The following is a 26,442-nucleotide window of genomic DNA, read 5'->3' as shown; positions in this document are numbered from 1 at the left end:
CTACCTTGTCTGAAACTGGTCCTGCCCCATTGTACAACTTCTGTGCTGGGATTCTGAGTAGGGAGCAGGTCTTGCAAGAGGGAAGGCAGGATGCAAGCTGGAAGACCTACAGGGAAGTTAGGATTGCTCCAACAGCTCACACCAAGGGGAGAGGGGTAAAAGGGGAATGATCAGCTGGAGTGGGAGAGCTTATGAAAAAAAAAAAAAAAAGAAAAAAAGAAAAAGAGAGTAATTCTTGGAGCCTGTCAGTGAAACTCTGTTAAACCGCTGCTAAAGTTTGTTGTCTGCATTTGTGTCTGTAATATCTTAGGATGACACTCACTTACTTACACTCTGTAAGAATTCCAAAAAAACGTGAATAACTAATGAATATGAGCTGAATATAAACATCGTTTAACTTGTTGAATTTTCTAGTATATGCTTCTGAAGCATGTATTACCGTGTATGCTCAATTTACTAAAAACATTAAATACTTTGCTTTGGCATTTAATACATCCTTAAGTGATAATATATTCTGTATCTCTACCATCATGCATAGATGACATAGCAATACACACCTGAAAATGTTTTCTTTCTGGAGAAATAAAAGAAAAATGCCCTATCAAAAAAAGCCTCATAATTTTAAATTTAAAGGAAAAATAAAAGTAATTAAAAACAACAACTACTGAACTGTAAGCCACTTAGTATGAAGATGCACGTTATTAATGATGACATGACCCCACAGGAACAGATATATGTGGGTCCAACCTTGCAAAGCCAAGCCCATACATGTCTTTATTCCCTACACTCCAGGATCTGACTTTCCCATAAACCCGCTTGAAAATGCTGCTATCCATGTGCTTAAATATGAACAGCTACACTGCCAAACAGCTCAGGAACCTGTACTCCTGGGTTTTCAGAAGTTACACAGATGGCAGATAGGAAACCAACCTTCCACTATTTGCACTAATTAATTTCTCATTTTTAAGCGTGCCCTTCTCAAAAGTTTAACATGCAAAAAAATGCACACAAAATAGCTCCAAACCCTGTTTCTCAGAGAAACACCTACCTTCACAATTCAAAAGACAGAAACAAATCACGGTTGGATTTACCAAGGTGCCCTCTTCTGGCCTTCAAAATAAAAAGTTAGCTTGCTGTCACCTAGTTTCTTTGCATGGAAGAGGCATCAAAATGAACAGCTGTTTGTGCAAATACTCAATTTATTTAATAAACTGGCCAGAAAAATAGCACTACAGATAGTTCTTGATACCATACAAAACACATTCAAAAATTCTTCAGTTATAAATGCGTTTATAAAAATAACTTATTACATTATTCTAGAAATCTCAGTAGAAATATATGAATTTGTTCCCAGGTAGAAATAAGGTATTCCGTCCAGAGGGCTGGAGAGTGTACCCTCTATTCACACCGCACTACTAAATTTCTGAGAACCATTTAATAAAAGTAATCTGAACCTTTCTGCTAAAACAGACAGAAATAAAAAAACAGATCATAAAGCACATTCATTTCCATTACAAAGAGGGATTTTCACCATGTCTTGATAAATATGTATACAGTTTATCCAGCACAGGAGGAATATTCAAGAATTCATTATTTTCCATGGAAACCTCTGTTGTAAAAGTATTGTTTTCTTAATTAAATATAAAACAAAGCACACACGGAACTAAATAAGCTTTTAGGCCATATCCACGTATAAGAAGTTTCACTATTGGTTTTTGGAGGTTGCGTGGGGGTTTTGTTTGCTTGTTTGTTTTGGGGGGTATCATTTGGTTGGGTTTTTTTGATTCTACAGGGCCACTAATCTCAGGGAGAGTCTCACTGCTGCTGTGTTCAAATTGGCCAACTTAGACCTGAAACAGTGCAGCATATGATAGTTCATATGGAAAGGAAGAATTTATTCAAATTTAATAAAGTTGCACAGGGCTCTTGGAAGTATAATTCATTCCACATTGGAATTGTGTCTGTTCCAAATTGGATTAATTATAATCTCATAAGATTCAAGATAAAGCTAAGATCACATGTACGTTATATGCACGGTTGTTACTTTCAAGGCAGAAAAACCACAACAACTTTCTGTACAAGGCCTCAATAAAAAGTATTTTCCTTTCTCACTAAGGAGAACATTTTCCCAAGTAAGTTTCCCTAAAATAAAAAGTCACAACAGAGTCAGTTTGGAAGCCAAGAAATACTTATTCTAGACAGCACTAAACTTTTTTCCAAAGACACCTTCTTCCTCAGGATCAAATATGTAGACACAACTTCCCCTCCACAGCCATGTGAGCTGGTAAAAGGCTGGTAAAGGTCACGAGACCTCGCAATTGCTGTGTTATAACCGAGCACGCATGGGCACTATGCAATTGTGATAATCTTCTTGAGTTCAGAAGTTCTTTGTTCAGGTAAGAAAACAGAGAGGAATAAAACTAAAACAAAACAGTTGCTGTCCAGCTGCGCTAGCAGTTCTTCCATCACTGCCCACCAGACAATACAGGCTTCAGGCTGTGACTTCATGAAAGCATTTGTTAAATGCCCTGCTACGCAACAGCTCGACAGTCAATATTCCCATTGCATTGCTAATTGCCAGCCAATCACCACAAGTGACTAACTTCCAAAGTGCTCTTCTCCTCAGCATGATGGAACACCCTGGTTAAAACCTACACACTTCCACAGATGTCCGAGGATGACTTCTCCAAAAACCTTTCTTCTGAATTGCACATGTCAGACACTGTGATGAAAGTCAGTCTCTGGCAATAACAAGAATGGGGGTCTTTAACCTCAGCATCCGGCCTGAAGGGTACTTTCACCAGAACGCTTAGTCACGGACAGGGTGGTGAATATCTGAAAAGAAAGAAAAAAGAAGATTTTTAGTATGGCTAAAATGAATTTTTTCTGGAAGATCAACTTGGGCATAATGCTCAAACCCACAGCTATTTCTGAAAGTAATAAAAGAATAATGAAAAGCATACATTTTAAATCCTTGCCACTAAACAGCGCATGCGCACACATACAAATACCCTTTGTTCTCTTCATTTACCTTATGGTCTTCCTTATACAGTGGAAAAGAAAGAATTAAGGAAGTCACATGGCTTCATACCACCTTCTGCTTAATGCTCTTAAGTTTCTACAGTGCAAACAAGCTCAGCAATAATAAACTCTGGTCTTTACACCTAATGAATACGTGTCTTTATGGCTCAAAGATAACTTCTTTGTTGGGAAAGTGAAGTTAACCTAAGGCAACAGCTTTGGGGAGAACATAAATTTTGCCTCTGTACCTTTTTAGTTATTACAGAAATGTGGAACTGATTGCTGATGTAGGTATTATGTCTGGGATCTGTATCCTCTGAATAATGGCTAAGAAACACTTAGTCAATGTAGTCTGAAAAAGTCCGATCTTCACTGCTCTCAAGTTACATTAAAGAAAACAACATATTAAAAAATAATTATTGTAAAATTAAAAGGTAGCAAAATTCAGGAAGAAAAAAATCCTACAAAAGCTTGTTTAATATTAGAACTTTACTATGCAAATATGCATAGTTTTGCGTAGATAATAATACAGAGAGGAAAAAAAGGAAATCAAAACCACTTCTGCCTAAATGGTTCAAAGTTGCAGTAATTAGCTATCATCAAAGCCATCTCTCAGGAAGAATAAACTTAGCACAGAATAAAGTACATACACATTTCAGTTATGCAAATAACACTGAAATATCTAAAGATAATGGGGATCTGAAAGCCCTACAGTTATCTAGGTAGGAACTCTGCTGCATTAGGGCTGCTAGCAGCATTTCAGAGAACAACATCAATAAATGATGTATCTCTTCCACTTTCTATAAGCATGTAAAGCATTACACACAAATCAGGAAGACAAATGCATGAGTAATATATATGGCAGAAGAACAGCAATATATTTAAACTATAGTTCATGGCTTGAGACAGGGTTTTTAACTCTTCAGTTCTGATTCACAGACTGACATTTATTATTTATTATCTTCACTTATTATTATTTCACTTTGAAAGACAAAGATTAAAACATGCAAAATTTATCATCTTTCTTTTTGGCCCGACTGCAAACTGTGGGTGTGCTAGCCAATTCCAATGGCTGCAGGGACCACACAGCTCCCTAACTCCAGCTGGGAGTCATTTGATAATTATTGGAAATGCAAGTTTTTTGACAAAATTTGTTAGGTATCGAAGTGAAGACAAAACCTTAGATTCAACAAGTGGAAAGCCATTATTAGCTAACTCAAAGAATCATCTCGGCTTTCAGAAGGCACTTGCTCTTCATCACAGCTGCTCGATTATACACACCTGTATTTCAAGCGGTTCAGTACAGCCTAGGCTGCAAAGTAATTCCCTATAAAGCTGAGGTCCTACCAAATCTGTTCTTGCAGTTATTTGTACTTTGTCTTGCAGGAAACTCCATGCAGTACTCATGTTTTCTGAAGAATAAAATGCTGCTGACATAAGAGAAGCAAAATCTGGCTCTAACTTGTTAGCAGCGAGGAAAAAATGGGACCCTCAGTCTTACAGTCTTCTTCAAGTTGAGTAGTGCCATGTTTCACAGGAGACTCTTAGAGCAATGAATTAGTACTAATGCCAGTGAAGATGTCAGCATTTGACCCTGCAACACTGTCCCTTTCCTGCTCAGATCAGACTTCATATTTTTTTAGCTTTTACATGGATATAAAAGTAACACCAATATTATCCATCATTCTGTTCATCCAGATATATGCAGTCCTCACAAATTCCCAACAATGTTTAAGCATTTTTTAAATCAAAGAATGCCATCTTGCACTTTGATTTTTTGTTTACTGCTTAAGAGATTAAATTAAGTAACAGGCGCAAAAAAACTTTTTGAAGACTGGCACTAAAAATTATCACTGTTCCCTGGAGCTTTTAAATAGTGTGTTTCTCCTGAGCCAATTTCTTCCTCCACCACTCAAACAAATATGATTATCTGAAATTACCTCCCTAAATTACGTCTAATCATCATTCTATTCAGTTTCAATTTTAGCAGCTCAGATGTCCAGAATAAATTATGACTACCATCCCCTTTTCACACTGCATATGCTAATATCCCACTTGAGTTCACAATGCCTCCCTCCCTCGAAGCTCTCCCTCCACAGGGCCCCCATAAGGTAAGGACCTGCAACCCCCCTCTTCAAGGGCTTCCAAGAACACCATTAGATAATACTACAGATAAAAAGCAGAATCTGTATTGCAGATGCTTTGAAAATGATTTAGAATGCTAGCAGTCCATTCCATCAATGGAGTTCATACTATATTGCATATACTGTATCTCTTTGGAAACACAAAACAAGAGAAGCAGACCTCACTTCTGCAGACCAGCATCCTGGTGCACTCTTACAACTCTTTGTAGCTAACATAAGCAGGTAAAAACAGAGATTCTGTACAAAGACCTACAAAGGTCATAAACAGTTTGCAGGGATCCTCAGCTAATATAAATGGGTCCTAATGCTACTACAAATCAGTGGAGCATCTCTGATTTACACCTAGGAGAAGGTGTCCCCCACCCACTAGAGAAAATTAAGCTCTTTGTTACAGAGGAACAGCAAGACAAACACAAGAAGAAACGTTTGTGTGGCCTTACATACTTCACTTCAAAAGTGAAGGCCTACAGGTTAAAGGAGAAATCTTTAAAAGGGCAGAATTTGATCGAAAAATTGTCATGTAGCTGATCCCCTTCCCAACACCAGTTTACAAGCCTGTTTTGAGCACACATATCTAAAAAAAATTAGCTTTGAGAACCATTTTAGCAGAAATACTATTTGAAGACCTCATAAATGGATCTTTGAGTGGGAGGAAAAAATCTATACTTTCCAGCAGAGACACCACTGGATTAGGGGAGACGATAAACGTTTCACAAATGAACATACTAAAAAAAATAATAATCTCCCAACTTAAATCTAAGTGTTAGATTGCTAAATGGTAAAACCAGATCATTTCCTGTCCTTCCTTCCCCTCTACCTTCCCCCAATTTCAGACCTCTTTAATAGAGCTCTGCTATTCAGATTTCCAACACCTTACCCCAGAATGCTATGAAAGCTGGGCTATGTATACAAACCTCTGCACAGACGGGATGAATTCCTATGGTGCTGTCCAGCTGCTCTTTTGTGATCCCACATTTAATAGCAGCTGCAAACCCTTGAGTGACTTCTCCAGCATTTGGACCAAGGACATGGAAACCAATGACTCTTTCCTAAATAGCAAAGGTAATCAAGTGCAAGCACAGTCATGCATTCAGTTCTCTTTAGACAACATGTAAGGTTTTCTTACTCAAGAGCATATAATTCAATCAGCTAACAAAACATACCACAAATTAACGTAACCACACAAATGTGAACTATCATTAGCGCCAACAGATGGGAAATAGTTGGTATAATTTTGTTCTTTCTGAAAAGGAAAAGATTCAACTAAGAACTCAAGAAACAGCTGCCTTACAAAGTTTTGTGCAGGAGTCCTCCATTGACGCCAACAGCATACAAATTTAACACACACCATGGTCTATGCTTGATTATTTTGTTTGTCCAAATTGCAACCTGCATTTAAATTTTATTCAGGCGAGCTACTCCACTCATTCCAACAGACTGCTTGCCTAAGTAAAGACGAGCACCTTGCGTGAAGGTTTGCAGCATCAGGGCCTATGCTAGATGCTACATGGTGCGTTATCTACCGAGGAACTTTCAAGTTGGTAATTGCTTACAGGAAAGGGTCACAAGCTGAAGTTCTGGCTAACCAGGTACAACAAGAAGTGTATCATAACTAAACTGACAACTACTCCAGCTGCAGTGTTTGCTGTCATTGGGAGATAATACACCTAGAGACTGGCAAAAGAAACTGAAAGGCATCCAGTTACAAGGAAGATATTATTACTTCACACTTCTCATATCTGTACTACTGTTCAATTGCAAAATACGTCAAACTACTGCACATATAGCCTCAGCACTCAACAGAACAAGCTGTGCTGACCTGACCTGCTTTTCTTAAAGAAAGGCTTGCTTCTCTAAGAAAAGCAAGTCTCCTTTAGCAAGTACAAACTGCTCTTTAGTGGCTTTTAGGGCATTAATCAGATCGTGCTGAGCACAGACGTGGCCCAGTTGGCTATCAAAACTTTTCTGCTCCTCCTGCTAAATATCATGTATAAGGGAGTGTGGATACTCAGTAATACACTGAAAAGTTGTTTTTCTTTCAGTAGGCCTGAGGACTGAGATTTACAACAGGGTTTATTTACGTAAGTAACGCTCTAATAAGGATAATTCCATTTTAGTTATTATCTTATTTTCCTTTAAAAATATGGACATATGTAATAATGAAACCAAGATAACTACGATTTTAAATAGTTACTGAACTATTTTTCATCCAGGGTAACTTCCAGCTCTACCACTAGACGTTTAAACATGTTCCAAATTTTCAGGACAACAAATGGAAACAAATCAATGAAACACTTTCAATCACCATTAAGCCTTTTCATTTCCTTAAGTAACTTTGGATTATGAACATAACCATGGGTTCTAAAATAGCTTCCACACTAGTGCAAACTCCTCCAGGAGGAGATGGGCAAAACCAGACAGTTTTGAATATTTTACAAAATGGTGATGTGATGCTTAGAAAGATTGCAGAAAGATAAATCTGTATCTAATGATGAAAGAAAAGAGGTAAAACATGTATTTTTTTTTAGGACGGATACGCCACTACCTTAACAGGAATATATTTTAACAGCATATTATTCTTCATAATAATGTATATTATTAAAATCAACTAATTTTTTTATTAAATAGATGATGATTATTCAGAGAGGGGCATACCAGTCTTCTAACCAATTAGTAATTTCCCTTGTGCTTCAGCAGGTATGGTACGTTCCATTGCCAGGAAATTTTATCCTAGTCCAAGGATAATCCTGGCATTATCACTTTAAATGAGATTTGTACAGGCAAGGTACATTAATCCTGTTAGAACGAGCTCAAGGGTTTTATAGACACGTGGATTTGCAGAGGTTTCAATTTGTGATGGCTTCTGAGTGACCTCAATTTCAGAGAGAAGAATCTCTTAGAAAAGAATCTCGCAGTTTGGGGAGGGGAGAATAAGAAAAACTGATAAAACTTCTAACCATTTTTACATGCATTGATTCCCTCACATTTCAAAGTTAATGAAGTCTTAGAGATCTCTACTTATTTTATGTACATGGAAGACACACCATATACCAATAGTAATGGCAGAGTTTTCTATTTTACTAAGGGTTGGTTTTGTACAAACAAAGTATTGCATCACTATTGTCCTGGTTTTGGCTGGGATAGAGTTAATTTTCTTCTTGGTAGCTGGTGCAGTGCCATTTTTTAGATTTAGTATAAGAATAGTGTTGATAACACACTGATATTTTTAGTTGTTGCTAAGTAATGCTCATACTAAGTCAATGACTTTTCAGTTTCTCAGGCTCTGCCAGTGAGAAGGCTGAAGCAGCACAAGAAATTCAGAGGGGACACAGCCAGGACAGCTGACCCAAACTAGCCAAAGGAACATTCCATACCATAGAATACCATGCTCAGTATATAAACGGGGGGGGGGGGGGGGGGGGGGGGGGGGAGTTGGCCAGGAGGGGCTGATCGCTGCTCGAGGACTGGCTGGACATTGGTCAGCAGGTGGTGAGCAATTGTATTGTGCATCACTTTTTTTTCCCCCCCTTCCCTTTGGATTTTGTTCTTCCTTTCTCTCTCTTTTTCCTTAAAATTGTTATTTTATTTTATTTCAATTATTAGATTGTTCGTATCTCAACCCTCGAGTTTTACCTTTTTCCCTGATTCTCCTCCCCATCTTGCTGGGAGTGGGGGGTGGTAGTGAGCAAGTGGCTGTGGGGTACTTAGTTGCCAGCCAGGGTTAAACCATGACAACTATACATATTTATTACATTTCAAAAGGCAGAAAAAAATATATCTGAGTTTAAAACGAATTTTAATTTTTTATTAAATTATTATAATTTATTGTAATAAAAATATTGGTTTTGTTATAATAAAAAACTGTTTAATTGTTAAAAATAACCTATTTATAGCTGTAGTATCAATGGTCTCTATGATGAACATAGAGCTACTGTTTTCCCTGGAAGGAAAGAAGCACTTACGTTATCTTGAATATTGCAAATTATCTTTGCATAGCATTTGTTGTTGTCTCTGGATGGCACAGTCCATTCCAGTGGCCAGAAATGACTATGGTACACCTGAAAATACAACACAAGTTAAAAAAAAAAACCAACCAAAAACAGTTATGTAATTTCACAGCAGAGAGCAGATCTTCTCAGAAGTGCCAGATTATCTTAAATAATGAGCCATGCACGTAGCATTTGGAATATCTGAAATAAGGGCAAAACTCTTTCCCCTTGATGAAGGCCAAAGAAGGAAGCCTCTACAAAACAACTGCTAGTGTCGTCCAATAATTAAAGAAAAAAGAAACCGTAAGTATATTACACTTCCAGGATGCAGTTCACCATGCTTTCATTAAAAAAGACAATTACAAGCTTCCCTCACAGAAGGCTGTACTGTCTCTGGGTTTACCCAGAATGAAGGCAAAAATATTTCTCAGAGCAGAAAACAGCAAGAGCCTGGGTTTAGGAGAGATAGTATTGTGTATCACTGCAAAATGGAAAGTACATTAAAAACCCAACACATTTTCTTGTCTGTCCCAACCAGTGCCACTGGGCAGATTCCTAACTGCAGGTAAGGCTGCTCGCCCACCTGTATAGCACTTACCTCAGAAAACTATGGGGTGTTTTGAGACACTGTTCTACCCAGAACTCCTGACAGCTCCCATTATAAGGTAATCTCAAATTGATTACTATTTTAAATAAAATTTTAATTGATCATAACTCCAGTAAAAATACATTCCTTCACAAACTAGGAAAGACAACTTAATGTTTTTCCATATTAACGGGCTCACAAAGCATTCATAATTATGGCTACCTGAAACTGAAGTTTAATGGAATGACAGATGTGACTCAATAATCTTACTGAAGCTTGCAAAAGCAAAAGCCAATATGGTGACATGATAAAGAAGCCAGAAAAAACTAAATGAGAACTTAGCCAGAACACAAATGCTTCTGGATGCACATTTTAAAAAATGGCTTTGAAAATGGAAAGTGCATTTCAAGTGCATCCTTCCACAAAGAAGGGACCAGTGTTTAAAATGTCACAGCAAGAATTTGACTCAGTAACAAAAATGTGACTGGGTATACACAAACTTCATGGGCAGATGAGAATTTAAGCCTTTGCCTTGTAGTCAGGTTAACAGTACTTGACACACTGCTGGTTTGAGTCATATTTACTTCTTTTCTCCATGTTCCAATTCAAAAAATGTAATTGACAAAGTTAAGAGGGAGGCAGGTTCTCAGGTTCGTGAACTGCCACTTATCAGCTTATTTCCCCAAATAATGCTTCTCAGGTGATCTTCACGGGACATAAAAGCTCAATTTATTGTCAGACTCCCTCCCCTCATGCTTTCTGTAATGTGGTCAGTACAGTATTTTGTAAGAACAGCCTCTGACGCTAAGTGCTTACATATGTCTAATTTCACTCTTGACCAGCAATCCCAATGAATGAAAAGGGATTACTCACATGAGCAAAACTAAGCACACATTTCCCTGGATAATCAAAAGAAACAGGAAAAATGAGCATAACATTTGGCTTTATCAAGTAAAAATCACCATGGCAAGGAATTTGCCACACTGTAGCTACAAAAAGCTCCACTTTGACATTAAAAGCAATGTATTGCTTCTAGCACATACTCAGCTTTAATTTATCCTGAAGTATTTGCAAACACAAAGAAATCTTTTTTTAAAAAAAAAAATAATCAAACATTCCACCTTCAAGCCCTGTTTGCCAAAACCAGAACATATTTGCAACTAGAGCTAACAGAATTGTGGACTATTTTTATAATATGCCCAGGAACTGCCAAGGAAAACAAAAACGTACCTAGTCGCCTCCTGCCCTTACATCAGAGCACAGAACACTGCTTTAATTGACTCTTAACATTATTTTAAATTACAAATTGGGAACTTAAAATCCAGAGGCATTTAAACTGAAGCATTTACCTCAACGTTTTCCTCCCCAAACTTCTCCACCGCAGTCTCTTCAGAATACCCACAGGCTCCATACTCCAAAGGAGTGAATACAGTAGTTGGAACATTCACATAGTCACACTGTGTGGCATACAAAACAAAACAAAAACCCACAAAACATTAAGAATAAAATCAACACACTGGGTAAAAATTCAACAGTCTGAAAGACAGGAAGAAAAGTCAGATTACTCATAATTCTGAAACTGACTGTATTTTTTTTAATTGTTTTAAATTAAACCACAGGTTTGGGTTTGTCCCTTTCAGAGGTGTTAACTAGAGCAAGAACAGAAATACAGTTTAAAGACACACCGACATTAGTATGCATGGATTAAAAGGAAGAGGAAATTCAGTGCCATGTTTTAAAAACGTGCCAGATCACAGGTCAAACTGGAGATAAAATGTAGACTGTTCGACTCCTTCTACAAAGCATGCTATTTTTAGCTGGTGATGCTGCAAAGACACTACCACCATCCAAAACCCATCTTTTTTATCAACTGTGTCCTATGTGATGCTGAAGAACCAAAGACATGAACTACAGCCACTTGAGGGGACAGAACTAGGACTCATACTGTGTGCCAAATCACATACCATGAGAGGCAAACATTGACTCATGACTTCACTGGAGCTTTACATGTTCTAGAGGCTCTCTCTCTGGGCCTGACCACCCTCATGGTGAAGAAGTTTCTTCTTATGTTTAAATGGAACTTTCCCATGTTTCAGTTTGAATCCATTGCCTCTTGTCCTTGCACTTTATACCCCTGAAGAGTCTGGCTCCATCTCCTTTACCTTCTACCATCAGGTATAAATACACACTGATACAAGAGCCCCTACAAGCCATCTCTTCCACAGGGTATAAAAATTCCCAGCTCTCTCAGCTTCTCCTCATGTCAGATGCTCCAGTCCCTTAATCATAGTCCTGACCCTTTGCTGGACTTGCCCTGCCCTTCTTGTACTGAGGAGCCCAAAACGGGACACAAAATCCAAACCTGTCTCACTAGAACCAAGTGGAAGGGAAAAGATGACTTCTCTCTACCTGCTGGCAATGCTCTGCCAGGATGCATCTGCAGGATGCAGCCCAGGACGTTACTGATCTTCTCTGCCATGAGGGTACATTGCTGGCTCATGGTCATCTTGTCCTCCATACCCCCCTGAGGTTTCCTCTGCACAGCTGCTTTCCAGCTGTTTGTCCCCAGTCTGTGCCAGTGCATGGAGTTACATCTCCCCAGGTGCAGGACTCTGCACTTCTCCTTGCTGAACTCCATGAGAACCCTGTCAGCCCGTTTCTCCAACCTGACAAGGTCCCTCTGAGTGACCGCACAAACACTGGTTGCATCAGTCACTTCCGTGGTTTCGTATCATCTGCAGACTTGCTGAGGGTGCTCTCTATCTCACCATGTAGATCATTAATGAAGGTGTTGAACAGTATCAGACCGAGTATCCAACCCTGTGGCACACCACTACTGGCCGACCTTCAGCAGGCCTTTATAATGCTGGTCACAGCCCTCTACGCCTGACAGTTCAGCCAGTTTTCAATCTACCTCACTGTCCACTTATCTAGTCTGTACTTCATCGGTTTTATCTATGAGAAAGTTATGGGACACAGTGTCAAAAGCCTTTACTAAAGTCGAAGTAAACAACGTTCACTGCTCTCCCCATATCCACCAAATTACTCATTCTGCCATAGCAGACTAGCAGGCTGGTCAGCTGTAATTTTAGTGATTTTATTTTCTACAGATTTCAACTCTGATTTCCTTTGTGACCAGGGATCAGCAAAGATGCTGCTTACTATTCTTTCCCCACCTATCCCTAACTTCATTATGCTTCACACAATCACCCTTTCTAGATTTGTTACAACAGCAACATAAGCCAAGTTCCCATCTAAGTAGTTACTAATTTCTTGGATTCACAGAAAACGGTGTTGCTTTCTTTGGCAGCATAAGGATTTTTGTACCCTGAGAGACAGTTATCTGGCATAAAATGTAAATTAAGATATATCCATAGCATTGCAACAATTAAAAAATTCTGGCTCCAACTAAGTTTTTCTTAAACTTTGCCTGACTGATGTAATGACATTATGCACACTGATTCAGGATTCTGTTACCACAATACCTGCCAACCTAAAATAAACAACTCAATCAAGCTCTAAATCTGGCTGACAGCTGAACTTGATATGAGTAGGCAGGCTCTAAAAGAGAAAAACCTTTATACTCATGCCCTCTGGTTAGGAAGGCGAGACAAGCACGCACATCAGCGGTGCTTGGATTGTTGTTCTTTAAAGGCTTTTTAAAGGCTCTCCTTTCCTCCTGGTTTAAAGATAAGGTGTAAATGAGTACCCATGTTACTCCTATTTGGACTAGTATAACTTGGCTGAAACCTACAATTGCACACGTATGAAATGTAAACACTGAATTGATGAATTCAACTCTCAGGTATAAATCCGTGAAGACTTATTGGTATGTTTAATTTTCCTTCATGTCCATATTCAATTACAAGCAAAACTATGTGTTACATTGAAAACAGATAGATGAGAAGTGAAAAAATTAGTGGAAATAACACTGAAAATGAAGAGCATCACAACCTCTATTATACTCTATTAGGGACCATAGATAGGTTTAGTAAACTGCCTATGAGTTCGAGTTAAAGCACTTAATGGGACGGAATGATTGCTGACTTTTAGGGAAGGCAGTAGAGCTAAAAACAAGTTAAATGATCTCAGTTAATTTTATTATCATTATACTCAGAGAAAAAGAAAACCTCTTAATAAGAAAAAAAAGACCACTGCTTAATCCATAAGGTATTAATTTCATCCTGCACAGTTAGCAGAACATATCTGCAGTAATATCTTTGCAAGGGGAAAATTAAAGTGATCATCAAAGCTAATCCTTAAAGGCCTACTGTTTTCCATAAACTAACAGACTTGCACTCCGCACCTCGAAGCAAAGCAATGACAAGTGTTTTGTGGCAAATGGTTCCTTACCTTACTGGTTGCCCCAGCATAAAGCCTTTGAACTAACAATCTTCCTGCCTGGATTGCCACTGGTGTGAGTTCCAGCTTGTCCTGCAGTATATCTCCAACAGCATAGATATACGGCACGTTTGTTTGCTCCTCATCGTTGACAGGAATTTTTCCTGTTCTGCAGTTTGAATTAACAAGAAAAAAAATTCAAGTGTTCTGCCATGAAGACTGGAGGTATAAATAACCTTGCAGAAGTTAGGCCCTTTAGCTTTAAGAGAAAGACACATATTTGAAGTATGAGGGGAAAGAAGTAATATTCACAATCTTACAGTCTTGGGCAAGAATGTAAAGTAGTGCAAATATGACCAAAACTACAGGAATGTACACATTGGATAAGGGTAGCCCATGAAGTTGCAATTCATCTCCTGAATCAATTCTTTGGTGAAGCACAAATCCCTTCCTCAGACATCCTCTAATACCAGCTGACCCGTGTACTGGCAACTTTGAGGGATGACAGAAAGAAACATTCTTCCACCTAAGCTCCAGGAGAGAAGAATTTCTCTACTACTGAAATTCCAGTCCAGTGGCTGAAGCAGCTTCTATAAATTTACCCTTCAGGCTTCTATACAGAGACAGGTCAAGCTGTTCGAACACCCTACTTAAGGGACGGCCAGCAAGCTTTTTTAGCTATAAGTGTACTGAGCTAATGGAAGTTTTTAATTATTAATACTTCCTACTTCATTAATAAATGAGATAGTGCAGTAATCACTGCAGGAAAGAAGTGTAACAGGGAAACCTAATCAGACAGGCACAGAAACAGTCACAGAGTTACTTTAGGAGCCAGCGGTGTATTAAAATCCAGCTTCTTCAATTTTGCTCTTGTTAACAAATATACAGCTCATGCTAATAATTGTATAGCTCATTCTATTAAGCTACCAGTAGGTGTCCTGATATCAAAAGATGTGTACTGTTCTACAAGACAACACGGGTCTGACCATTTTGAGTGGACCAAAATTTCCACTTATTTAGAACTTCGCAACAGTTCCCTTCAGCACCATCAGTCACTGCATTCACATATAAGCTGCCCTCTGCGCTGTTTTGCCATAGACCACCAAGTCAAGTCATGGTCCCATGTCTTTTCTTCAAAGGGAAGATCATCTAGGCCCCATGTGCCTAGGTGTTTTAGTTACCAGTATCGAAAACGTTACCAACAGCTCCACTCCCTGGTGCAACGACTTCACTACATTAAACATTAAATGCTCCTCTGCAGGAGACAGGTTGTTCCCAAGGGTTGCTCTAAGGCAAGAAATAAACTTCTCCAAGATGTAAAACACATCATGAACGCAACTGTGAGTTTAAGGAATGCTTCTTTGACCTTATATTTCACAGTAAACATACAGTAGCATTTACATTCAAATATAAACAAACCCCATGACACTAAAAGCCTGTAGGAACAATTACATCTCTGCCCCAAGAGGTGGTAGAGATGAAGACAAGAAGATGAGAATAAGAGGGTACAAGGAACAACTGACAGATCCTAGAAAGCCCAGTCACTGGAAGAAGCTGAGACTGACATGGGAACCTAGACAGAATGGAGCAGACACTTCTGACTCCCAGCATTTAGGAACTGGCATTTCAGTATCAAAAAAGCAAATGTGGCAGTACTATGGGAGAAAAATGCAACTATTTGCTACATAGTCTCCCATCCAAGTGTGTGCAAAGAGGAAATAAATTTTTCCTCAAAGCGTTTAAATGTCTACGCACCACCAGTAAGTGACACAAGCTCATAAGTGAATGGTATACAGACATCTGTCCTTACTTTTCATTGATCTTCACTCCAACTTTGTCCAAACCAATTTTTCTTGTGCATGCATCTCTTCCGATTGCTAGCAACACCTGCAAAACAGCAATGTACATTACTGATTTTTTAAAACCTCAAAAGTGCATTTGCACGTGGCTATCTATTATTTTCATTATATACCAAGGATTAGTATCTAAGGCTTGGTCACTTTACGATGAATATGTACAGTCACAGAGTTCAAAACAAGCCACACCACCACCATGACCTAACAATACCAGGCTTTAGGCTTTAATAGTAAGATTGAATACAGCCAAATAGCTTTCCCTGAAAAAAATATCTCATGAGTATTCTGAACAAATTGGTTAGGGTCAGATTCCTTATTTCCTCACAATTTTATACCAAATTGTTATACCTACAAGAGCAGGTGACCCAAAATGCTCCATAAGGAAAGGGCTCTTTAGGAAGGAAACTCAGATGCTTAGACAAATAAAAAGACCATACAGTAACCTTTGTTTTGATCAGAAAATATTATTTACTTACATATTGTCTCAGCCAAGTCACTGCCAAAGAATATTATTTGTTGAATGTATTTGTTTGAACATTTGTTCAGAATGACGAACGGACCGGGCCAAATTCTTACCCATCCTATTACCTTGGCTACCTTAACAAGCAAAACAAGTTCCAGCCTATACTTGCACAAGGAAAAGTGCTATGAGCTCTCCAGTCTTGGACAGCTGCCCAGGTAACTACACAAAGTTTCTTATACGACAACTAAGAATTGTGCTGAAGGAATCGGAGATCTGCTTCAGCTCTTTTAGTTGACCAAGCATGCATGCCAGATCTTCAGAGCTGAAGGTCTTAAAATGCATCACACACAGCTCATACCTTCTATGAGGAGTGACAGCATTTCAGCAAAAGATTTAGTAAGAAAACAGAAATTTCTTTAATGAAAGGATGACACTGATTTGCTAGCTAAAAAGCTTTCACTGCTGTGGACCAGGAAATACAGTATTACAACACTGTGCAACAGCACTGTTGTTATTGCTAAACTTTAGCAAATATTGGCCCTCAGATGCACTGAGGCATGTCCGTGTTATGGGACGAGTGATGCACTGTACAGGTGAATGAGATCACTGGCACACAGCATTTGCAGCCTAAAATCCCAGGCTGGCAAATGCTTGTCTTTATGCACTCTGGGTAGTTCCAAACACTTTATTCACAATTTCCCCTCCTCCCCCACTTCCAGCACCAAGGCCTAAGAAAATGAGTGGGGTGAGGCGTGATGGAAACAGTCCATCAAACATATAATGGCATACCTGCACAGCGCAATTTTACTGTTCTAAGTGGATAATGAAGTTCCCCGACTGACTTGCCACAGGGCATTAGCTGGTTTTGTGAAGATGCTGCATCAGCAACAGGTCTTAAGAAGACATGACACCTGTTTATTTAGTCTTGCACAGACCATTGTTTTGTGCTAACTCCAGAACATGCTTTATTTGCTATGAAAGCTGTTCTAAATCATTCCTCATCATTTATGGCAAATATCCCATGGGGGAAAAATCCTGCAACTGATTCCACATGACCAAGCTCATCTACATCCCTAAGCTAAGAAACAGGTTTCAAAAGCAAGCAAGTGATTTGGCAAAGACTCCTGACTATGGATTCTGGGACTTTTGTCACGTTAATTACCTGTTGATTCTGTGCAATTACCATATTTTGATGATTAAAATAACTTTAAAAAAATCTAACTATGGATAAAAACATCCCACAAAATCTCAACATTAAATGGAAGGCTATTTCATGTTCTTCAGGTATTTAGACTCACACTATTGTATTCTCCTTCAATTATTTGTGTCCCCTTTGTGGACTTGGCTGTAACTTTCAATCTTCCAGGAGTTCCTTCCTCAACCTGCTCAACCTACAACATTTTGGGGGAGGAAAAAAAAAAAGGGTTTCATTTCAAATAAAGATATGCAAATTATCTTTGTCCCACCCCATATTTTATCATTAAGAGTGTTTAACCATGACCTAATATTAAGCATTTATTCTAAAGATATTTTCACTTTTCTCTACATTTTGTGATTACCACTTGCGTATTTAAACATTCTGGCTTATCTCCACACATTTATTCTTACGAACAACACAGTAAGACCTCATTTCTGTTTATAAAAGTTGATTGATAGCTAACTTCTTGTCCAAGCCCACCATGTGAGCTGCGGGTATCAACTGGGGACAGAGGAGGTGAGAAGGACGAGAACTCTTGCCGGATCTGCAAACACCATCAGATATTTTCTCCAACCTCCCCTACAGGGCCATTGTGCCTTACACCCACGGGAAGCCACTGTCATAGCCCAGCCCTCAGCATTACAGGCCTTTGCCCTGTTTCAGTTACATTAGTCCAACATATAAAGCTGCCATGGCCTTGCATGAGAGGGCAGCAGCTGGCTCTAAATGGCTGAAAAAACCACCATCAGCTTAAGAAAAAACCCCTTCAGAGTTCCCCAGAGCCAGCTGAAATAAATATTCCTAATTTTAACTACCGATCCAGGAAAAAAAAAAAAAGCAGCAAAGGTGAATTTTTTGGCAACTATGCTCTTTGTTCAGAGTAATAAAAAATGAAGGTTTCATTTTATATACACTCCCTTCTACCACTCATATATCAGAAAATACTAAGGCAGCCACAAAACCACTGGCTTTTTTTCCAAACCCACCTCTTTCCTCTGATAAATAAATCAACTAAACAAGTGAATGGAATTGGAAGCTACAGAAGTGGGTTATTTTTTGTCCTCATTAATATGGACCAGACTGTGAGGAAAGGACTGTGTATCTTCAGCTACAGTCCTTCCCTTACCCTCCCAGAAAACAAGGTGCCCACGGCTTCCTGCGGCTGGTTACACATACAAGAGACATGTAAGCGTGCAACACAATTCTGGAAATTTTGGTGTTCATTCTACAGATGAAAAAGTACTTTTCAACAACTGCTTTAGTTCCTACTTCATATAAGAGACAGAAAAAGCAAAGTTCCTGATAAAGTTCTGTTTTCCTCTTTTTTTTTTCTGGTTTCAAAAAGCGTTCTGTGCTGTTCTACCAATTTTGAAGGATCACTATGTTAAACTACTCCTGTTCAAAGGTAGCATTATTTATAATAATTCATCTTCTGTCTTCAAACATCCCAACAAAGGGCTTTAATAAGCACAACACGCATAACTGCAGAAACAATGTTTGAAAGAGATGAGAAGACCTACTAAAAATATATCCTGCAATTTAAGTTTAAGGATATTCCCAGCTAGAAACAGAGCCAAATATTTTATTCCAATTGAAATCAAAGATATGTAGTGAAGGGACAGGGTAAATTTTGTGATTAGAGTGATGGACTGCCATTTAGTTGAAATTATATGCTTGTAGAAACAGCTTCCTTCTTTCTCATCCCCCACTAGAGACTACTAAAAGCTAAATCTGAAAATAAAAGCCAGATAAACATCCTTGCTTTTCATATAACATGGGATTTCTGCAACCCAAACATGCATAAAAACAAAGTTTGAAACACATCCTTCAGCTTCTCACAGCACATCTCATACACTCTGTAAGAGGTCAGATCCACAGCGTGGTAACTGGCAGAGCATTTTTTTAAAATACACTTGATATTGCTAAGGGTGAAAACGAACAGTCTTCACTCAGTTTAATCCCCTAAACGTTAAACTCAGTAACTTAACACCAAATTGAAAACTGCTTAATACATTACTACCCATTTTATAATAATTAAGCACTAATTATTATGAAAAAAAGTTATGAAAAATACTGTTAGCACGCTCTGAAGTCTTTGATAAAGCAACTTTACATCAGAAAAGCTTCAGAGCTTATCTAATCTGCCTTTCAACCTGAATTTGCCTATACATGTACATCACTAGCTGCACAAGTACTCCTACTGAATTTAATGAAAATTGAGCAAGTATTTGAGGACTGCCAAATTAAGGATATAGGTGGATACTTCTAAAGCTCATTTACTTTTCTGGATAGTCAACTGGTCCTGGGCACATATAAGCAGTACTTTCTGGCTGAAAATTTGAGAACTGAGAATGAAAACTATGCCTATTTGTGATGCGCTGTGCCTGATCTTACAGGAGATGATGTATCTGCTTAATTATGAGCCTGTGAGAAGTTTCACAGATTCCAGGACAACTGCTGAATTTGCAGGACCAGGATAAGCAGGAGTAACAACATTTTTAATGCACCATATACTAATCTACCTAATTCTAATAAAAATGAGTTCTGAAACCTCACAAAATTTTAATACTAAGGCTAAATTGTACCTGTCAATTGCATATGATTCATGACTTACTCAGTTTAAAACAAAAATTAGCCCATACTATATCATAGCAGATGCTGTACTGCAAATTCAACTTTTGTATTCACTAAGATAATTTACATCTTAAAGCATTATGATAGTTACATTGCAATGGGCTGTAGCCACATACCACTTTGAGCCTACCTTGATCGGCACAAACTCTCTAATAAAGTTGATTCCATGTTCTTCCATATATGCGCCAATTTTGTTTGCAATATCCTGGTCAAATCCTCTTAAAAGGATGGATCTCACCATTACAGTGACATCTAACCCAAGACCTGCAAGAAATCCTGCACATTCCAAGGCAACATAGGAAGCTCCAACCACCAGGGTTTTCCCTGGACAGTAAGGCAGAGAGAAAAGGTCATCACTGAAAAAAAAAAAAAAAAAAAAAAAGAAAAGAAAGTTAGAGACAACTGGAAGAATGTACTGTGGTTTATATTTATCTAATTTCTTCTGTAAGAATAGGACTTTATTCCTCTTTCTGCTCACTAAAAAATATCCAACCACTTAATTTTTTGGAAATTCATCTGGAATACAAGATCAGTACATGACAGATTAAAATTCTAATTAGGAGTACATACACACACACACAAAAGAGTATGAAAATTCTGATTCACCACAAAAATTCTGAGGTTTTTTTTCTTTACAGAAACTTATGTCATATTGTTAAAAAAGGCAGGTTGATGGGTTTTTTCCCTCTGAATCTTACTTCAGTTGTTTTTCTGCAAATTTAGCTCTCAGGAGTGAAAAGGAAGAGGAAAGTGTTCAGCTTTAAGATAAAAATCCCACCTTCACTTATTCAAGACTTAACCTACTTAACCTTTTGGCTAAAGCATTATACATAGTACCAAATATACACAGGCAATAAAACAAATTAATGCAAACCACAGTAACAGGCAGAGACCAAAGTGCAAAATTATAGAAAACATGTTTATTTGCCTGTTTTCCATTTCTTTCAACTGCTTCATCAAGCTATGTCCCTTCTATCACACTTTGGACCTAGACTATAAAACAACAGCTTCTCAAGGAAGCAGGAACTCATGGAGGCATCATATTTGCTCAGCAGAGCCTTAGGCACAGTACGGGAATACAATTTTCCAAATATTTAAATCTAAAATAAACGTCTCTCTCTCAGCTAACAACTGCAAAGGCTAAACAAAGATGCTCTCTGCAAATGTTATGGTGGAATAAAATGTGATTGTGTAATTAAAGGCTACATCATAGTTCCTATCCCCCAGGGAACCCAGTGAAGATTACACACACAGCCTCAATCTGATAGTCTTTAACTCTGGCATTCCTGACTTTTCCACCTTAATGTTATTTTAAAGCACCACTTTACAGGCTATATTATCTGTTACCTTTAATGTCACTAGTATTTATTAGAAAGGCAATACACAACATGGTGTTTTGGTTTCACAGGGATTATGCCAGTTATTTATTTCATTGCTATAGATTTACAAGCTGTAGTTCCAACCTCTGTTTCTACATTAAGTAACTTAAAATTTACTCCGATATGAAAACAGATTTCATCTGCATATCACATTTTTTGGTCAAAACTGTTCTAGAATTGCTTGGCCGTATCAATTAACCAGACATTTGAAACCAGTTTTCCCAAAAGTTGAACTAACTTCACTGACTAGCTGGAAAAAAATTGGGTTGAGTTTCAAGACTGCCTCGATGCACAAAGACAAATACACTTCTATCGGCTTCACAACATCAACTGCTTTGCAGCTCCTGCTTTCCTTGATATTTGAGCAGGGAGGTTTCTTCCAAGCAGACTGTGCTCTTCATTACCAAAAAACCCTTCAGTATGTGAACTGAAAGCCCATAAGGAATAGGGAGGAAGTGGGTGTACTGGCAACTGGGGCAAGCTGATAAATTAATTTTATGATGGACACACATGATTTACGGTATTCTCAGTTACTGCTGTTATCAGTCAGAAACAGAACAAACCTAGCCAGCCACCCACAGTCCTGTGATGTCTACTAGACACCAGTGTTCTGGGCAGCTTAAAATCTGTCTATAGCTATTTTCCTGTGCTTACGCTCCCCTAACAAAAAGTTACATAGGAAAGAAAACCAGCAACCAAACAGCCCTGCCCATGCTTCACCACTTCCTCTCACCAGTGAAGCATTTACTCATGGTGAATGACTTCATATTCCCCCCTATTTTTACCTGCTAATGCAGTATTCCTTGTCTCCAGGTATACCCAGGTAGCGTGGTCGTTCACCAGTGGCAATAAGAAATCTCTCAGCCGTGTACAGCTTCTCAACTCCTCTTTTATTTGTTGCCTGTGGACAAAGTATTAGTCCAAAGTGAATACTCTGCAGTCCTACCAAGGGAAAAATTACTCTATTTGAAAAGCATCTCTATTCAGAAAGTACTATAGCAAACATGGGTAGGGAGTACCTTAACTGTGTGTGGCCCAACAAATTCCCCATATGCGTTCTCATACGTGACTTTCTTCTCTCTCAGTGCAACCCGATAGCCCCAGTTCAGTGAACCAATGTAATTCTGAACAGATTCTGTCATAGTCATCCAGTTGTGTTTGACTGTTAGAAACAAAAGAGAAAGACTCATCTTTCAGTCTGTGAGTTCTTTTTCCATAGCGAACCTTGTATTCTCAGACAGATTAGTTTCATGACCTAGTCACCTTTATCTTATTCCTTTTTTATTCCAGGCTAACTCTACTGAAATTCAAAGAATTACATCAGTGCAGACAACATGAGAGGTCACAGTGGAACAGATAAGACTTAAAACACGGAAAATTTAGACTTCCTGCATGATTGTTTTCTATTGACACATGCTGTGAGCAGGTGACGTTGCTCAATAAATGAAAACTATGCATGTTCCCCACTACAGGGTTACACTTTAAATAAATCCCAATCCTATAACCGTGCACATTAGATCTTATATAAAGTAAAATTCATCTTATGTAGTAGTGACAGAGGCCAATGGAAAGGAAATCCTTGGCTGCAATTATGGGGAAGTTTCTAACAGGGAAGATTCTGGGGTATTCCCTTAGATGCTGTGTTACATTCAAAAATGGAGTAGTACCTTATTGTTTTTATTCACACAACAACCTTATCAAATACTAACATGATCAGAAGATATAAATAAACACATCAAATGCTGCAAGGCAGTAAGCCCCATGGCTTTAGACTTGAAAAGTGCTTAAGTTTGTGTGTAATCTCTCTGAAGGTGCCCTACATTGTTAAAATGAGCACACGCTTAAGTGCAACAAGCATTTGATTGTGAAGAGCCTCTGGATTTTCAGCCCAAATGACAAAACTGCAAAAAATTGTTCTCCTTTACCTTCTTCTGTAAACTGCCATCCAAACTTGCGTGAATCTTGCAAGGCTTGTCCCAGTAAAGCTGCCTGGTGCATCAGTTTTTTAGGTATACAGCCCACATTTACACACGTTCCTCCAAGACCTGAGAGAAAGGGACAGAATGTGTTTTTCACACCAGCACGGCTGATCTCAAAGGAGAATCAGAGTCTCTGAGCTGTAAAGCTCCTTTATAACAGATTTACAATAAAGAGAAATTTACCCCATGAGTTGCCCAGAGGGGTAGGTGTGACAAAATCCAGCACCAGCACTTTCTTTTCATATTTGGCAGCCTCCTACAAAACAAATTAAATAAGACACATATCTAAATATTAGAGGTTAAATTTGGAGTAGATGATAACATCATGCATTGCTCAAAAGCTTTGTGACTTTTAATTAAGTAATAATGAATGATTTGCTAGGGAACAGCCAGACAAAGCATTAATCTTCTGAATAATCTGTGCACTCAGTAGGAAAAAAAAGATGAAAGGAAAAAAGCAGGCATTCATGCTGCTACACAACAGCACAGCACCAGCTGATACACAGAAGACTCTGGGAGTCAAACCTCCTATTCTCCACCCTGTCAGTTTGTTCACACTATTTCCCCCAATGTGCCATTTATTTTTAACATACTTAACAAATTCTTCATTAATCCAATTTTGCCTTCAAGATGGTTTCTCAAACATTTGAAATCACATCACACAATGACATAAGTCACGTGGCCAAGCATTATGACTGTGTTTATCCAATCTTTTTTCTTGTAGTTGAAGGGAACATTGCATTTTGAGTATAATCTGTAGTTGTCAGGACTAGCTCTTGCTCTTCAAGCTACTCAACGTGCAGCAACTTGACTTTACTGTCAGGATGTGCAGATGTCATCCAGACTAGAAAAGTGATGGTTTATTTCATGATATTTCCCCTGAGAAGTTTCATTAGCAAATCTACAATCAATGTGTATGAATGACACTGAGAACTGGGATTTCTATACTGATTCCAGTGTTTCCTTTGTGCTTTTTAAGAAAAAGGTAAAAATTGACAGCAATAACTGGTACCAGGGAAAAACACTTAAGTAAGCATTACATAGCTGTAAAACTATCATGACAGATTCCCCCATGAGATGCAGAAAAATAACTTTGATACTTGGAGTAACCACAACCGTACTGCATCACATGATGAATTCTTAAGACATGTAAGTAATAACAACTGTAGGTGCAGCATATAACCCTAAGGCCTGGGGTTTGGCTTGGGAGGAGCTGGACAGCCTTCAGCATTATGTTACCAGTAATACTTGTTAATCCAAATAGTTGACAACCAGAATTTCAATTTTAAATGTAACTTACCTCATGCAAAATAAAAATCACATTTCAAACAATAGAGGCCATAGACACCTTTGGAAAATATTAATGTACTGGATTTCTGCTTCTGATAAAGGTCAAGATCGGCCAAGAAGCTAATTTCTATCTGTTGGCAGCACCTCTGAGAAAGTTCCTCAGAAAGGTACTTAGGGCCTGAGACATGTTATTAATGCTCCTTTATAATGACAGCTCTTACACATAGCTCGAAAGACCTTGCTGGTGTTAGCTAAATAGTATGCAAGGATTCCCAAGCTTACACTCAGCTATATGCTTATATAACACAGCACAGCATTGCTTCGCCACCTCAGTAGAGACCACAGATATAACCACTTCTGCAGAGTGATATGCCCACAGTAACAAAACCTGCCCTGTAGGCTTTCAAACCTTAACGTGTTTGGTGCAGTGCTGCATGAACACAACAAGGTTGCCTTAAGGTTGGGGCTGTTCGGTGTGAACTGATAGTAGTGGCCTGGCAATGGTCTGGTTCTGTGGCTGGGTTGCACAGAGTCAGTTTGGCAGTGTTTGCATTCAGCATGGAGACATGCCTCCAAAATAATAAGCTCTGAGTACAATATAGAGAAGAAAAGGAAGGCATGCACACAAAGCTGCATGTTTCAGTGAAAAGCATGCATTTAACCAATCTACTTAAACTGCTGCAAACCTGAGTGTAGATATCTTGAACTGTGTAGTTGATTGGGGGTTTTTTTGGTTTTTTTGTTTTGTTTTTTAAAGTACTGTTTGTTAAGTCACTAAAAAAACCTGAATAATCAAAGTCAGAAGTTTATGCCTGTAAAACAGTTTCACTTCAATTTCATGAAATACACACATTACTACTGATAGTGATGCTGACTTTATTGATCTATCATCTTCTGCTCTACTCTACAATCACTTGAGAACACTAAGAAGCAATATACTTCATACACTGAAATGAGGGAATAAGGCAATTTATCCTCCCAGCTACACACCTTTTCTATCCCACAGCTGAAAAATGATCCAATAAACATCACTGCTGTAGCTTCAAAACCTAGCATACGTATACAACAAAGCAGAGCAGTCTCCTTATGGAAACTGCAACAGATTACTTTTTATTACTTCAAACTGGTTTTGCATTACTTGCAAACTCCCTTTTACTCTTGTTTCTGTCTTCTGTCCTAAAATATCCCCACCCTCTGAAAACCAGTGTCGGCTTCTCTTTGTGGGCCCTCAGAATTTTTGTAGAGCTTACCTTCCATCTTATGCCATGGTAATAATGCCTTTATGGATGGAAAAGCAGTAAACTGCCAAAACAGATCATGGGTGTACAGGATATTATAATCCATTACTCAGCACTGCACTCTTCCATTATAACAGAAGTTCTTCTAAGGGACCAAGGTTTAGTGTGAACCCAGTGCTACAGTGAAATACTTTCTCTTAATTTTCTTTCACTCCTCAATAACCTCCTTCACTTCTTGAGAACAAAAGAAATGCCTCCTGTCTGGAGGAATAATCCAGCTGCAGGTCTTGAGCAACGAAACAAGTTTTATTTCTAGGAATGCCC

At 38.5% G+C, this 26,442-nt stretch overlaps 1 protein-coding gene across 4 annotated transcripts in view; it reads right to left on the bottom strand.

Moving 5' to 3' along the window:
- Nucleotides 1-1,181: 1,181 nt before the first annotated feature.
- TXNRD1 (thioredoxin reductase 1) overlaps nucleotides 1,182-26,442 on the bottom strand; it is a 47,890-nt gene continuing 22,629 nt past the window's right edge. For all 4 annotated transcript variants that reach the window (XM_040595634.1, XM_040595633.1, XM_040595635.1 and 1 more), the window contains exons 4-15: nucleotides 23,774-23,846; nucleotides 23,537-23,656; nucleotides 22,631-22,773; nucleotides 22,397-22,512; nucleotides 20,363-20,588; nucleotides 17,699-17,791; nucleotides 15,892-15,968; nucleotides 14,094-14,250; nucleotides 11,090-11,197; nucleotides 9,128-9,223; nucleotides 6,080-6,214; nucleotides 1,182-2,835 (exon numbers count right to left, since the gene is read on the bottom strand). In XM_040595634.1, the coding sequence (XP_040451568.1) occupies nucleotides 2,773-2,835; nucleotides 6,080-6,214; nucleotides 9,128-9,223; nucleotides 11,090-11,197; nucleotides 14,094-14,250; nucleotides 15,892-15,968; nucleotides 17,699-17,791; nucleotides 20,363-20,588; nucleotides 22,397-22,512; nucleotides 22,631-22,773; nucleotides 23,537-23,656; nucleotides 23,774-23,846 (1,407 nt within the window). In that variant the 3' untranslated portion in view covers nucleotides 1,182-2,772. The remainder of the gene's footprint in view (nucleotides 2,836-6,079; nucleotides 6,215-9,127; nucleotides 9,224-11,089; nucleotides 11,198-14,093; nucleotides 14,251-15,891; nucleotides 15,969-17,698; nucleotides 17,792-20,362; nucleotides 20,589-22,396; nucleotides 22,513-22,630; nucleotides 22,774-23,536; nucleotides 23,657-23,773; nucleotides 23,847-26,442) is intronic.

This window comes from Falco naumanni, chromosome 5 (genome assembly GCF_017639655.2).
Source record: "Falco naumanni isolate bFalNau1 chromosome 5, bFalNau1.pat, whole genome shotgun sequence".
In the NCBI taxonomy this organism is placed as follows: domain Eukaryota; kingdom Metazoa; phylum Chordata; class Aves; order Falconiformes; family Falconidae; genus Falco; species Falco naumanni.
Note: the sequence above shows the minus strand (reverse complement) of the source record. Positions and strands in the feature narration are given on the sequence as shown.